Here is a 14,260-nt window from a genome sequence, read left to right on the forward strand (position 1 = left end):
AATTACAGTTTTGCCAGTATTTTCTAATCAAGGAAAGTACTGTATACACGATGTTTAAGCTATTAAATATTGATCAAAATAGGCCTTGAACATTTATCTGGAAGTAATCAGTTGATATAATATAACATTAGCAAAGACAAGTTGGCCGGACTAAAAAATCACATGCAAATATATCACTTGGCAAACAAGTGGTTCTAAATCAACATCAAGTCCTAAACCAACAAATGATAGATCAAAAGACATTTGAAATTTGTACCAAAAGTATTTGGGAATCTTACGATAGTTCTTCAGAGCCCTAAGGACGGAGGTGAAAAAAAGGCTAAATTGCTGTCAAATAATCAAAAAGCTTGGAGAACACAAAGTTGTTTGGACAAGTTAAAAGAATGCACAGAATATGAGTAGTATCATCAAGGAACATACAGCAAATTGAATTATTCATCAGGAGTATTATGTAACTCATAAAAGAAGCAGTTGAGGACATGCAGTGAAATAGTAAACAAATGATATACCGTACTGTACTTTTCATTGGCTATATAAAGACAGATAATGTAAATGAAGAATGCCACATCTCAACAATTTACTCAATAGATGAGAAGACATTGCTGAGGAAAACAACGAGAGAGAGAGGGAGAAAGAGCCAAAGAACACAAGAACATTGTCGTGCATATCTACTGATGTACCGGCGAGTTGATATTTCAAGTTTGAAGTACATTTTGAAACACAAGATCATCAAACAGTATCGTTGCATGGCGTCAGGGGGTTGGAACATAAATAAAAAAAACACTGAAACGTCAAGTAGAAATGTACAAATGCGAGCGGTAAGTGCCTTAACCCTCATATTCTTCATCGAACATGTGAGAAGAAACATATATTACTGAATAGCTTCACACACCAGGGAACATCAAAACACCAGTCACTGCATCCATATTTATGAGGACTTGCTCCATACAGTACAATGTCCGGTTTGCAATCAACTATAATTAAAAACTAACATACGATACAGCAGTCCCTTTCATATCCGCACATGCCGGGTACAAGTCCCTACCCCGTACTGAATGAGAAGTGTGTGTATTAACAGACCTATTACAGATCATCGACCAGATTCTAAGTGTTTTGCTTAATATGCCTGTACAGTATAACTTTGTTGAATTTGTTTTCATTACCAACTTCAATAAGAAATAATTCTTTTTTCCTTTTGGATTTTAAGCATTAACATTAACTTGGTATATGTGTGCATACGCTAGACACTGCCAGGTCATGACTTTGGGGGTAAACTAACCCAATCTGGCATTTGTTACTCACCCCTATTTGCACCCCTCTGGAGCATTTAGTGCGGATACGGGAAGGACAACTGCAATTCTGATATCTTTCATTTTATTTGATATATATCAATTTTTTAGTTAGCTGCATGTAGCAAATCCACAGAAATTTCCTTACCATTTTCAGTTCCTCTTTTCCAAAACTTGCTTCCCCCTACAGATGTGGAAAATAATTATTTGTATAAGAATCATGCTCGGTTAAAACCCTTTCAAGTGCACATTAATATCTTTCATGTATCCCAGTTTTCATGATGGTGGTTGTGATCATGATGGTCATAAAATTAAAGCTAAATAATATTTTGTTGTACAAACTACAGTATCAAATACAAAAGAACAAATGTAACATGTTAATTTCTTAAAATTAAAGTGTGAAAATGATGACAAACACCTATTATTATTATTCTTTAGGTGTTGAATAAGATCACGGAGTTACCTCCCCAAATCTCACATCACTCGCCCAAGGATTTCATTTTAATCAAAGTAAAAAGTTTGAGTGGGAGATAGTTAACAAAATTAATGGATAGATGGAAAGAAACCAAAGGAAGCAAATAAGAAGGTGAAAGAGTAATAAAACTTAGGATAGGGTAAATAGATTACCTTACTCAAACATAACCTTAGGATACAATTTAGGATAAAATTTACCATAAACCTTTCAGATTCCACAGACATTCTGATGTCGCAACTGATGAAACATAAAGTAAAATGGAAAAATTATCCTAAACATCCTCTTTAAGACATAAAAACTTTCTCTAGGGACCCCAAACCAAATTAAGTATTCTATCAAAAGAAATGACTACACAAAGATTACATTAATTGCTTAAACCTTTAGATTTAACAAATTAATGCTGCCACAATTTGTTTAATTAATCTGTAGCTTAACCTTGAAGATTAGAAAGATTGTTTCACCAAAGCAAGCTTAACCTCCTTCATAAATGTATTCCAGAATGCTCAAGTTTCTCATTAATCTAAAAACCTTTCTGAAGGCGAATAGGCCATTTATTACACACACAAGCACATACACGCACGCACTCACACACATATAACCTTCTTTCTCACCGTTATCCCTACGTCAAGGGGGCCAGCCAGAATGCCAATACGGGGATATTGTAAAAAAAAAAAAAAAAAAAAAAATCATGAAAGATTCACGGAGCTTCGTTTGGCAATAGAGAATGCGTATACGAAATATCTTGTCAAAATTCCTCTTACTTTAATAGTTATAGGGTAATTAGTAAAAGTAACTCAATAAACCATAAACATTTAAACATTGTTCCCTACAAGAAAATGCAGTATTTCTTCTGTTATCGTAAATTTTGATAATCATTACATTTCAATGTAAAAGAAATTGTGAACAAGGGCATCTGTATAGCTTCACTGGGTCACAAACGATGTATTACACGATTCAGCCTTCAGTCCTACCACAAACCTCATAGAGATTACATGCCTGAGTTTGACCTCTGACATTCACTAATTTTTACGTTTGTTTTTCTCATCTTTGGCAAGAATTTTATCATTTCAAAGAGGAAAAGACAATTTCAACTTTTTTCTAACATAAGGAAGAAGAAAATTTGCTTTCTATTAACAGTTCAGAAAAGGGTAATATTGAGAGAGAGAGAGAGAGAGAGAGAGAGAGAGAGAGAGAGAGAGAGAGAGAGAGAGAGAGCCTTGCCTCACAGAAGCCAAAAGAAGCAAGATATTGAGCAAAAGGATCTTCATTTATGATTAAATTATAATAACTTTGTTTTCTTTTATTAATACCAAAAACAGCATAAAATTCATAATAATCATGATTGATTAATATTGTCTTTGTAAAAACACAAAGAAAAACTTTAAATGCCCGTACCTCAAAACTATACTTATTGACCTTCAAATTCAATAGTCTCCCTTAGTTTTCAAGATATAGCATTGAAATTTGGTATATAACATCATAAAACAATGAAATGAGGCTCTTTTTCCTGTTTTTGCTTCATTTTTTTTTCCATGATTTTTACGATTTATTTTTTTACCATAATGATAAAAATTATGCGGCAGAAAAACTGCTTTTAGAAAAAAAACTTCATATTATTGGAGGTCGATATCGGGTCTATATAGGGTAACAATCCAAGATCTTAGTAATAATTATCAAGGGAGGAGATAGAATTAGAAAAACAATAATTTTCAGGAAAAATCACCATAGCGTCGCAAAACCGAAGGTCAAAGGCAAAAATCCTATGCAGTTTGAAGATGACCTAAGTCACCTTATTTAGTGGTATGAATATCAAAGTGTCCTGTCATTAAAATTCGGCATTAGCCAGCCGGCTCCCTTGAGGGTTCGGTTGACCGATGTGCAGTCATCAACCACAGTTATTGGTGGTGGGCCTAGCCTTTGACTAAATAGCCCAACTGTAAGGCAGAAGTTTCCCCAATTATTGGCAGTGAGCCTAGCCTTCTGCTAAAAACCACGATTCCAAGGTAGCAGATGTCCTTCAAATGCAATACACCAGAAGGAAAATTTAAAATGCTAAGTGAACATATATATGTATATCTATACAGTGTATATATGCATATATTATATATGTATATATATATATATATATATACACATATACATATACATATACATACATATATATATATATATATATATAATTATTCCTATGAACCTGCACCGATTTTTATAAGGCTTAATCCCCCAAAATATCGCATTATCAACGTTACGCAACAAAAAACTAAAAATCTCCCATTTTCTTCTCTTCAAGACAACACACTGTTGTCCACTAAGGTGACATCTGGTGGTTAAAGTCAGCCTAAAACAATTTCTTTCATTGCATCATACTTGACAGACATCTTTCTTACCCTAGTAGGAAACTCGTTAACTTTTTTGGAAACCACAGATTATCTTTTCGACAAGTTTTCCATTAGTTCAATTTCCCAGGATAATTTGCCAAGAATTAAAATAGAAAATTTAACTTGGTGTTTACAGGGTGCTTATTAACAATTGTTTTATTATGGTTGTCTAGAGTTTCCCCCATTGACATTCTGAGTGATTGCCTTGTCGTTTTTAATTAAATTCTTGTGTATGTCAGTATGAGTAGTTCGCTCGTTTATGGCTTCTTTTTTTTAATTGAGCAAGTTTGTTTCCTCTCCTCTTTAGAGTTTGGTTCATTTAACAGCTGATCTCTGTGAATCATTACATATAATTCATTTTTTATACACCGCTTATATAAATTTTGTTTGCAATTTAATTCAGGGGTATCCAAAGACTGGATTAATTATCTCTTCATGTACCCTTCAATATTTTCCAACACAGTTGGGTACATAAATTAGAGCTTCATATCCTGGTGATCTAGATAATGTCTGAAGTGATGAATTAAGAGAGGTACTAAGGGTTTCATGACCAACCAGTTCTTAGCTATAATAATAACATGAATAGTTTATGATTTTGACAGTATAGAACGAGAATGTCTCAAAATTTTTTTAATGAACTTCAGTAGGTTAAAACTTCTTTCAAACAAAAATGAGCCCAGTTTATTGTAAGTTTGAGACATGTATATGATGTAGTGCATTGTCATAAAATATAAACAAAACAGGTAGAGTATTGATATTTATCAGAGAGAACCTTCTGCTAAGGATGACCATTTGTCGAAGACTGAAATCCAGCAAAAGCTTTGCAACAGTGGATGGACAAGAACCAATCCAGGCAGCTCCTCACAAGCTAAAGTAGCGGAAAGGTGACCAATGCCCACTCAATGAGGCACAGCCCAGTCCAAACAAAGGCTTGCCCAGTGGAACGACTGGGTAACCCTAAACAGACCAAGGGTAAAAGTGGGCAAAACTGGAGATAACCACCACAAATGGAGATTAGCCACCAACCCTAATTCCCAAGTGGGGCAACACCTCAAACAATGGAACACCCCTACGTCCCTACAATGGGGCCCACCAAGCCCTTATTACTCATATTAAGACCTCAGAGAGGCAAACAACACCCTTCTGTGGGTTCGACATTGGCATGATAAGATATGATAATAATCCTAATAACTTGCTTGAGGCAAGTTCATATTCTTATTTTGTTCTAAGTTATCTCTAATGTAGCCAAGACACATTATCCTTAACAGTTAGTAATGTTAAAGATGATTATTGCTAGATTATAAACGCCAAGTACAAGGAAAGTCCCTCATTCCGTTCTGTAATCTCTTAAAGCGACCTATAACACTTTATAATTTGTAGCATATTTCTGAATACAGAAGTAATTCTCATTAACGTGTTGCGAGTAAAAGCAAGAGAGAACGTTTAATACAGGAGAATGATATTGACTTCCTTTCTTATAGTAATTTATAAAGGAGAAATTTAGTCTTGATCAATTGTAAAAATTGACTTTCCTCAAGCAGTTATATCTTAAAATACAGGTGTGTGATAATTTGAGCATTATCATAATTTGTCCTGTATTAAATGTCATTCATAGAATTTAGAACGGTCAAACTTGTTGATAATATATTTCCTGAATAATGTTTGCTAAAGTATTACTGGCTTGGAGAATACAGACAACTTAATCTAACATCAACTTTGTATAAGAGAGTTCCAAAGGTAAAAGAAACTAGCTTTTACTTAGAGGTAAAATTCAATAGATTTTAGGCTAGTTAATCATGGAAGGATGAACTTAGGATTGCCACATCAGGCCTTGAATAAATCCAGCCTTTAACAATAATAAAGCTTCATAATACGTTCTAGGCTTCTTTAATTCAATTTTCACAAGCCAAAAGTTAGTCGAGTGATTATTAGACTGAAAGAAATTTGATCCTCGGCCGAGTTTCAAACCCTGGCATTATTTCTCAAGTTCTGACTGGCAGTTCTAGTGCACCAGTCTGATGTTGCAAACTATTGCATGTTATATTGAACTGCTTGGAGATTGCCTACAGTATTCTTAAAGGCAAAGGGTTTTTTTCAGGCCATCTATTTTGGCTATTTTAAGTTTCAAAGACAACATACTAATAAAGTAATCAGGTCAATTGAATATCCATTTTGATTGGTGCAAGTAAAGAACTTGTCCAAATAAGATCTTTATTTTCTTAGCCACAATTCAAGCAAATATGATTTTCAGAGTACAGTATTTGCTTCATCAATACGTGAACTAATTGGACTGGAAAATCTTTCTATAAGGCTTAACTATACTGAATTAATTTCTTTTCCAAAAAGAACCAGTCCTTCTCAGATATTAAGTGTTTTTATGTACACGCATTGCACTGTACTCAAAACATGTTCAGATTTAGAATATTTGGAAAATCTTTCTATTGCAGATATTATGGCTAAAACTCTGTTTCTTTGACATTATTGGCTAAATAAAACAGCTAACTAAAAGCTTTATCTTGTAGGTTAAGTTTTTGAAAACACGAGAAGATCGTATCAATTTTGCCTACATTCAGAGCTAGGAATAATTTCTAAGACAAATTGTTGGATAAGGACGTTCCAATTGCATCAGAAAATATATTTCTCTGGCCAGTGAAGGCTGTTAAGAGTATTATTTGGCAAAAACTGTTGACACTAAGAGTAATATTACTAATTTGTGTTGCGGGGTTAGGCAGTAAAATTGTCCCTTGTCAAAATTATTATCTTTTCTGGTTAAAAGATTAGTTATCACTAGATCTTGCACACTAGATAATGTTATAGTAAAGTAATATTATTATGAGGAGTATAATGAGTTTCTAGTAACCACTTCTTTCAAGTTTGTCTTGATTTTAAAGGTTTGAAAAGCCACTCATGAATGGCAGAGACAATGGGCAGTGACAATGTCCTTAGAAACTGACCATATTCACTCATGATCAGTGACTAAGCCCCTCTCCACCCAAGCTAAGACATGGGAGGGCCAGGCATTGGCTGCTGGTAGCTTAACAGGTAGACCTATAGGTTACCCCAACTCCTCCCTCCTTAGCTCATAAGGATGGTGAGGTTGCAGACTCTACATAAAACTAGAGCACTTGAGCAGTTCTCAAACTCCAGCCTGGCAGACTGCCAGATAGAGACATTCCCAGTAGGCTACCACAACCCGTACTGAGTAAACTGGCTTCTCAAGATTGTAAAAATTTAGGTACAATCTCTTCTTTGTATGATACTTTCCTAGTAGGTGCCTCATTATAAGGATTGCTTATGTTAGTATAATTTTCCATAAATGTCAATAAGGGATTTAAATAATTACTACCTATAAGAAAAAATCTGTAGACTTTTGAAAGAAAAAATCCATAAACTGGGTAAGCAGAGTATAAATTGCCCAGTGTGCAATCCTTCACCCATTGAAATCAAGATAACCCAAAAATACCCTACATGAGAATAGACCCACTGTTGGTTCATCCTATTTCCCATGTTACAATGGAAATGGGGGTCATCTTTTGACCATACTTGGATGAAAATGTCAATGATGACATGTGCTTACAAATAATGCCAATACGGTTCAAAATTATTCAAATTAGCCAGCTTCATTCATCAATTATTGCCAAAGTACGAGGACACACATGACTGGATTTACAATCGCTCGAGTACCTATAAAATTTAAACCTCCTACAGGGCTTACTACTACTGCAAGCTTACGAAGCACATTACCAGTCCCTTCTCCTCATAAAAAGATTAATAAAGAACTAACAAAATCTATTAAGAATGAAATTCAGTTTTGAACTCTTAAGACAAAAATATAAAGTAGGATGAATATTCTATTCAAGTTTTACAATGTTCAACAGTTCTTCTATCATAAATAGTCATCTGCTTATTGAAAAAATTTTAATTTTTCTACTTAAAATTCTCATATCATTTAAGTAACATAATTGAAATAATGTGTACTGTACTGAATTCCAAATCCTTTCAGCCACTTTTTTCATAAAAAGATGCTTTTTTTATAACAAGTTTAGGGTAAGGAAGTTAATTTCAATAATTAACTCCAACATTACAAAGTAGTTCAAACAGGCCACTGAAAAACCATTTCCAGAAAATGAGACATGAAACTGGAGTGAGACAAAGTCAAAGAATTTGGACAGCTACGGAATAAAAGACAAAATGGATCAGGTGTAAAGTGAGCGGCAAAAAGAAATGGGGCGCTGCAGAGACCCAACAGTACCGAACATACAGTGTTCTGCACAACACTCACCGTAAGCATGAACCCTTCAAAAGGAATGCCCACGTAAAAAACAACATCACCATAAACAATGCTTGGGTTACGTTTGCACAGGCGGGCATTCGGCAAGTGTAGCTAGGATTGGGTCAAGGTTTGATTTTATACAGCTTCCAATAAGACCATTCAAACAGAGCTGAAGTTGCCGGCTGGAATGGTCTCAAGCTTCCAAGCTTCAACCCACTTCTGTTCGCACCTGCCGAATACCCGACTGCTCAGGGACGCAGCACCCTTAGGGTTGGGAAGAAAAGTGGAAACAGAGTCAGTTTTCTATTCTAATCGCAAGTGCAACACAATACACATCTCTTCAGTAAGGCCATCTGGTATAAATGCCTGGATCTAAAGACAACATCCACACACAATCATACAATGAAATAAAAGATAAAACAATCACAAAAGAAGATGCGTGATCTGAATGTCATAGAATCGCAAGATAGGATGCAAGTCGCGCCACGTACCTTCACTCCGTACTCCGAATCCGTAATCATGTCTTTCAATGTCTGCAGCACTTGGATGCACAGTTTCTCATCTTTTTCTTCGAGCAACTTCTCACAATGCCTGATTAATCTGCAGTTTTGTGAAATATGTGCGATTGTGATACCATGAATATCTACTGTACAGAAATTCTTAACATTAAATATTTTAGTCTAAAATTAAAACCAATCTGATGCATTGTATACTATGAATGTGAGGTGCTTTTCATTTACATATGTTTACTCAATTTCCATATTTCTCATGCAATGGAATTATCCAGTTATCATTAAGAGAAAATAACAGGAAGTCCAGTACTCTACCAGCAAATATTAATCTAACATAACTTGTATAATATGTATGTTACCTTGAAATGAATCCTCCGTTCTGGCATTTCAAGCTAGCTTCACTCTCGGGTCGGAACAGCATGTGAGGCTGGTACAATATATCCACCAGCACTGATAACTCGGCAGATACCAGGGGCCGAAGCTCGGCTTCCAAAATAGACACGACAGAGTTGAAATCTTGTTCTATCACAAGGTGGTCCATTCGGCCGGACAGCTGGAGGAAAGTTTGTTTTAGAAGTAGTCGGCAAATGTCTTTTAGAACACTCGCAAAAACATCGTACATGTTTTCGATACTGTGATACATCAGAGGAGAAAGACCAACATATATTGAAATACAGTAGAGAGTGCATAACTCCTCCAAATCCAAAATGTAGGGTTTTTTTTCAGCATATTTAAAATAGTTCAGTTATATAACAACCTTCACCAAAACTTATAATTCTTTTGCTAAACTAAATACAAAATATAAACTTACCTGTTGACAAACTGTGCATAATTCTTAAGCTTAAAACGACACCTAAAAACACAGCTTATATTAATGGATATTACAAGACTTTTTGAAACGTAGAGGAACTTTGATCATCCATACTGTAACTTAAAATTTTTCAAAATGAAAATTTATTTACCAAAATAATACTTTCATCGTTTTCTCCCTACTATTTTTCCTTCATAACATAAAAATCTTGTCAGCAAATGGTGTTAAGTACATGTTTTCTAAATAGATTTGTATAGCAGAGCAGGGAGGCCAACTTCACTCTCCCTCCCTGTGACTCAGAGGTAAGATCAGAACTAAGAGCAAGTTACGATTATAACATTAAGAGGGAACCAAACCACATAGTTGATCTTAGAGTCATTAGGAATATTTCTGAGCCAAATGACAAACACCCATTCCTTACCATTCATAGGTCTAACATTTGCTGACTAGAGGAACTCCTGAATGTCACTGTTGGTAATGATGCACTGCAACTAATTTGTAGACTTGATTATTCAGAGAGAGACAAATAAGTTCAAAGAAATGTTTTTATTTTTTCATTCTACACTGTTTCTAGTATTATTCTCCTGCCTGGTCATGCGGTATTCTAGAAGTTATATTCCAGCTATGACCATATTGTGGATTATTATTATTACTATTATTATTACTATAATTATTAATATTATTATTACTATTATTATTACTATTACTATAATTATTAATATTATTATTACTATTATTATTACTATCATTATCATTATTATTATCATTGTTGTTGTTGTTGTTACTTGCTAGACTACAACCCTATCTGGAAAAGCAGGATGCTATAAGCCCACCGGCTCCAACAAGGAAAAATAGCCCAGTGAGGAAAGTATATAAATAAACTAAAATAGAAGTAATGAACAATATAACATTAAAATAGATCTTTCATATAAAAGCTGTAATTTTAAAAAAAACCAGAGGAAGAGAAATAAGATAGAATAGTGTGGTCGTGTGTACTTTAAAGCAAGAGAACCTTGCCCCAAGACAGTGGAAGACCATGGTAAAGAGGCTATGGCACTACCAAAGACTAGAGAACAACGGGTTGATTTTGTAATCGGAGGATCTTCGGTAAACTTGCAAAGAATGATTTTATGTCAGACAGCCTGATTTAAGTTTCTCTTTATAGTTTATGACATATATTTTTACATTGTTAATGATTTTGAAATATCTTATATTTTCTGTTCCTCACTTCTCCTATATAGCTTATTTCCTTTCCTCACAGGGCTATTTTCCTATTGGAGCCCTAGAGGTTGCAGGATCTTCTTTTCCCAGTTTGAGTTGTAAGTTAGGTAGTAATAGTAATAATAATAGTTTTAGCCTTTTAAATTACAAAAATTAAAGTACAGTACTTGATTTGGCAGTCCAAAATCATCATCAACAGCATTAAGTTTCCTTCTGGATAGTTATACGTCTAATAAATCCACTCCAAAAACTGCTATTCACTGCCATCTTCTGCCCGAACCCCACCATGGTCTAGCTCTTTGTTTTTTCTCACCAGTCCTTTACCTGTAACTTTTCTTTCTTATCAGCTCTGCTTCCTTTTACATCATTTACATAAACTATTTTGATCTGTTAGACTAAAATGTATTATCTTACCTTTTAAAGTCATATGAGTCTGGGTTGTCACAAGTTTTTATAAACTATGGTCAATGAGAGAATTGGGATGGATAGATGTTAATGATTGGGGCAACAAGGCCTGGCACTGGTCCTGGGGAGGCCATTTAGAAATCCACTGTCACACTATAAAATTTGTTAGAAAGGTGTTGGTCAGCAAGATTGAATGAAGGAAGCGGGAGCACAGCTAACATAGAAGACTAAAAAAGTGGCTATAACTAGAGACAAAAGGCTATTGTGTCTTCTCACTGACTATGGTTGCTTTAGCAAATTCTTCTTCTTCATTTTTTATGAAATACCCTTCAATGAAATACAAAATATAAACTGAAATAAAAGTGAGTTACAAATGAATAGTTTTATAGCTACAATTTCTTGGAAAATTATATCAAAATAACAATTCTATATCAATGTACGATACAGTAGGTTGTGAGAGACGACTTACTCTCAAGAAGGGCACTGAAGTCTTTAGCCAACTAGTTCAAAAACTAAGCCTTTTACATTTCTAAAAAATCATGCAACAACTTCTTCACTATATTTTAGTGCAAGTAAGTCTACTAAAAACAGACTGGTTCTATCTAATAGGTTGTTTATAACAAATCAGTGGCAGGGTCATTATGATTTCTTTTGGGGTTTATCACACACATTCTGTTGTCCTACTTACTGCATGATACAATAGAATAGAATAAGAAAACATAAACCCACAGAGTACAGAGAACAAATAAAACACAGTACTGTATAAAAGATATTTCCCAATGATGCAAGATACTGTATATAGTACACATGGCAAGATATATGCAAGTCACACAAACATACCTTATACATGAGCAATATGAATATCTAACACTACATAAAAATTAAAGATACCAACATTCATAACATGTATCATGCAAATTTCTTCAGACACAGAATATGCATATCTTCAAATGCAATTATGAACTAAGTATGTGTAATGTAAATCAAAGTGGAACAGTCTCTGTACGAAAGGAGCATGCTTGGTTCTCAACCACGATGCTGACAATTACAGTATGGATGACCCAGTACTAAGGAAATATTAACAGCCAACAATAGGGAGTCGGAAGAAAACTTCTGTCACGCTGGAGCAGCATGGCAATTCCAAACATTTTCTCAAAGTCTTTTCTAAAAAAAAAAACTTCTCGGAGTTCATGATCCTATGAGATAAGACCCCACATTCTAATTTGATTGACATCTTAAAAACTAATTTTGAAAAGCTAGATACTGTATTCCATCTTTGGAATGTATCATGCAAACATTACAATACTATACACCATTCTCTTGTTACTCATTCCTTCATTGCCACATGTGGGAGCAAAAACTTGGGGTGAGTTTCAGAAGATTTTTTTAGAAACAAATTTGAAAATGTTAGTCATTGTTATGTTCCTCCAACTCCTCAAGTATGACATAAGAATTCAAGGAAATGGAATCAAGAAATATCTCTGAGAGGAGATCGCTCACAAAGACAAAACTGGAGGCTACTATGGGCTGACAATTCCACCTCCAGGAGCTTGTAGAACCATGCTAGCTCAAACCCCTGACTGATGAGGGAGCTGAAGAGAGGGATTAATGACATGTCCCTACTTTTAAAAAAAAAAAAAGGGCATTCCTGAACCTTGCAACATACTAAAATGGTTTGGTGCAAGTCTAATTTGCAAAAAGGTTTGAATACAAAGGACCGAGGGAGGAATCAAGCAACCCAGTAGCCATTCCACTACAAAGCATCAGAGAATAGCAGTCCCCAGGGAATCTATTCATACAAATATAAAAACAATGTCTGTAAACATGAGGCAACATGAGCAGTTTTCACGGGGGATTGGAATTGCATAAACAACCGTCTTCATCTGCGGGACTAAGTCAAGGCATAACTACAAATGTATCACATCTAAAAGCGGAAAAACTGATCCATTCACGTCTATAGGCTCACCTGGTCCCCCTTATCATCGTCGAAACTAGTGTCAAACTCATTGCATGGCTACAGAAAAATGCAAAAGCATCAGACGACATTATCTCAGGTGTGTTAATTGTTACTACTATAGTACTACATAGCTAGTTTGCATAAACACTTAATGCTGAACTAAATTGACATCAGTTATTAATTCAAGTTCTATAGATATAAACCTGTAATATCTTCAAGATTTTCTTCAGGAATACAGTATATACGAAGAAATATAATACATTTGTTATATTTCCGTGAAATAGTGACCATATAAGATTACCCTGTTATTCTCAAATTATCATTACAAGCTTAAATACTAAAGAAAAAGTCTTTGTAAAATTCTAGATTACATGTTGGAAAAAAATACCATAAAAAATTGGAAACTCATTCAAATCAGATTACTTTCCGCTCCATTCAATTGACTCCCGATCCATTACTTGTCTTGTCAATTTTGTAGTGCTCTGTTCCTACAATCTGACTTATCTGTGACTTCACTCTTTGCCATTAAGGATCTAACTTGAAAATACTTCAGATATATTAAGCAAGTTGAGTTGCAGTCAAAATTTCAACTGATATCATTACCTAACTTACAAAAATACATTTTCTAGGACAAGCATTTCTCTACTTCATTTAACTGCATTATATTTATAATTTACAGTATGTAAAGACAGAGTATTCATTTGGCCAAAGTACTAAATAAGTTTACCTTATGAAAACATGAGCACCAAAATTAATGTAATGCCTTCTTCATAAAAAGGCTGAGTTAACTGAATTTTTAAGAATCCTCAACCTTCGTAAATGATGAATATATAATTGATAACCTGCATAGATGTTTTTAACATTCTGTGCAAGTCACCCTTACCTTTGCAAACACTAATGATCAACAATGGAAGATGAATATATGTTTAAAGTTTACAA

At 34.5% G+C, this 14,260-nt stretch overlaps 1 protein-coding gene across 1 annotated transcript in view; it reads right to left on the reverse strand.

Moving 5' to 3' along the window:
- The window catches only part of Itpr (Inositol 1,4,5,-trisphosphate receptor), a 232,608-nt gene that overhangs the window by 59,525 nt on the left and 158,823 nt on the right, over window positions 1-14,260 (reverse strand). Inside the window, 4 exon segments of the mRNA XM_068356085.1 lie at window positions 1,438-1,473; window positions 8,907-9,015; window positions 9,287-9,480; window positions 13,331-13,378. Coding sequence (XP_068212186.1) covers window positions 1,438-1,473; window positions 8,907-9,015; window positions 9,287-9,480; window positions 13,331-13,378 — 387 coding nt within the window.

This window comes from Palaemon carinicauda, chromosome 32 (genome assembly GCF_036898095.1).
Source record: "Palaemon carinicauda isolate YSFRI2023 chromosome 32, ASM3689809v2, whole genome shotgun sequence".
Lineage (NCBI taxonomy): Eukaryota > Metazoa > Arthropoda > Malacostraca > Decapoda > Palaemonidae > Palaemon > Palaemon carinicauda.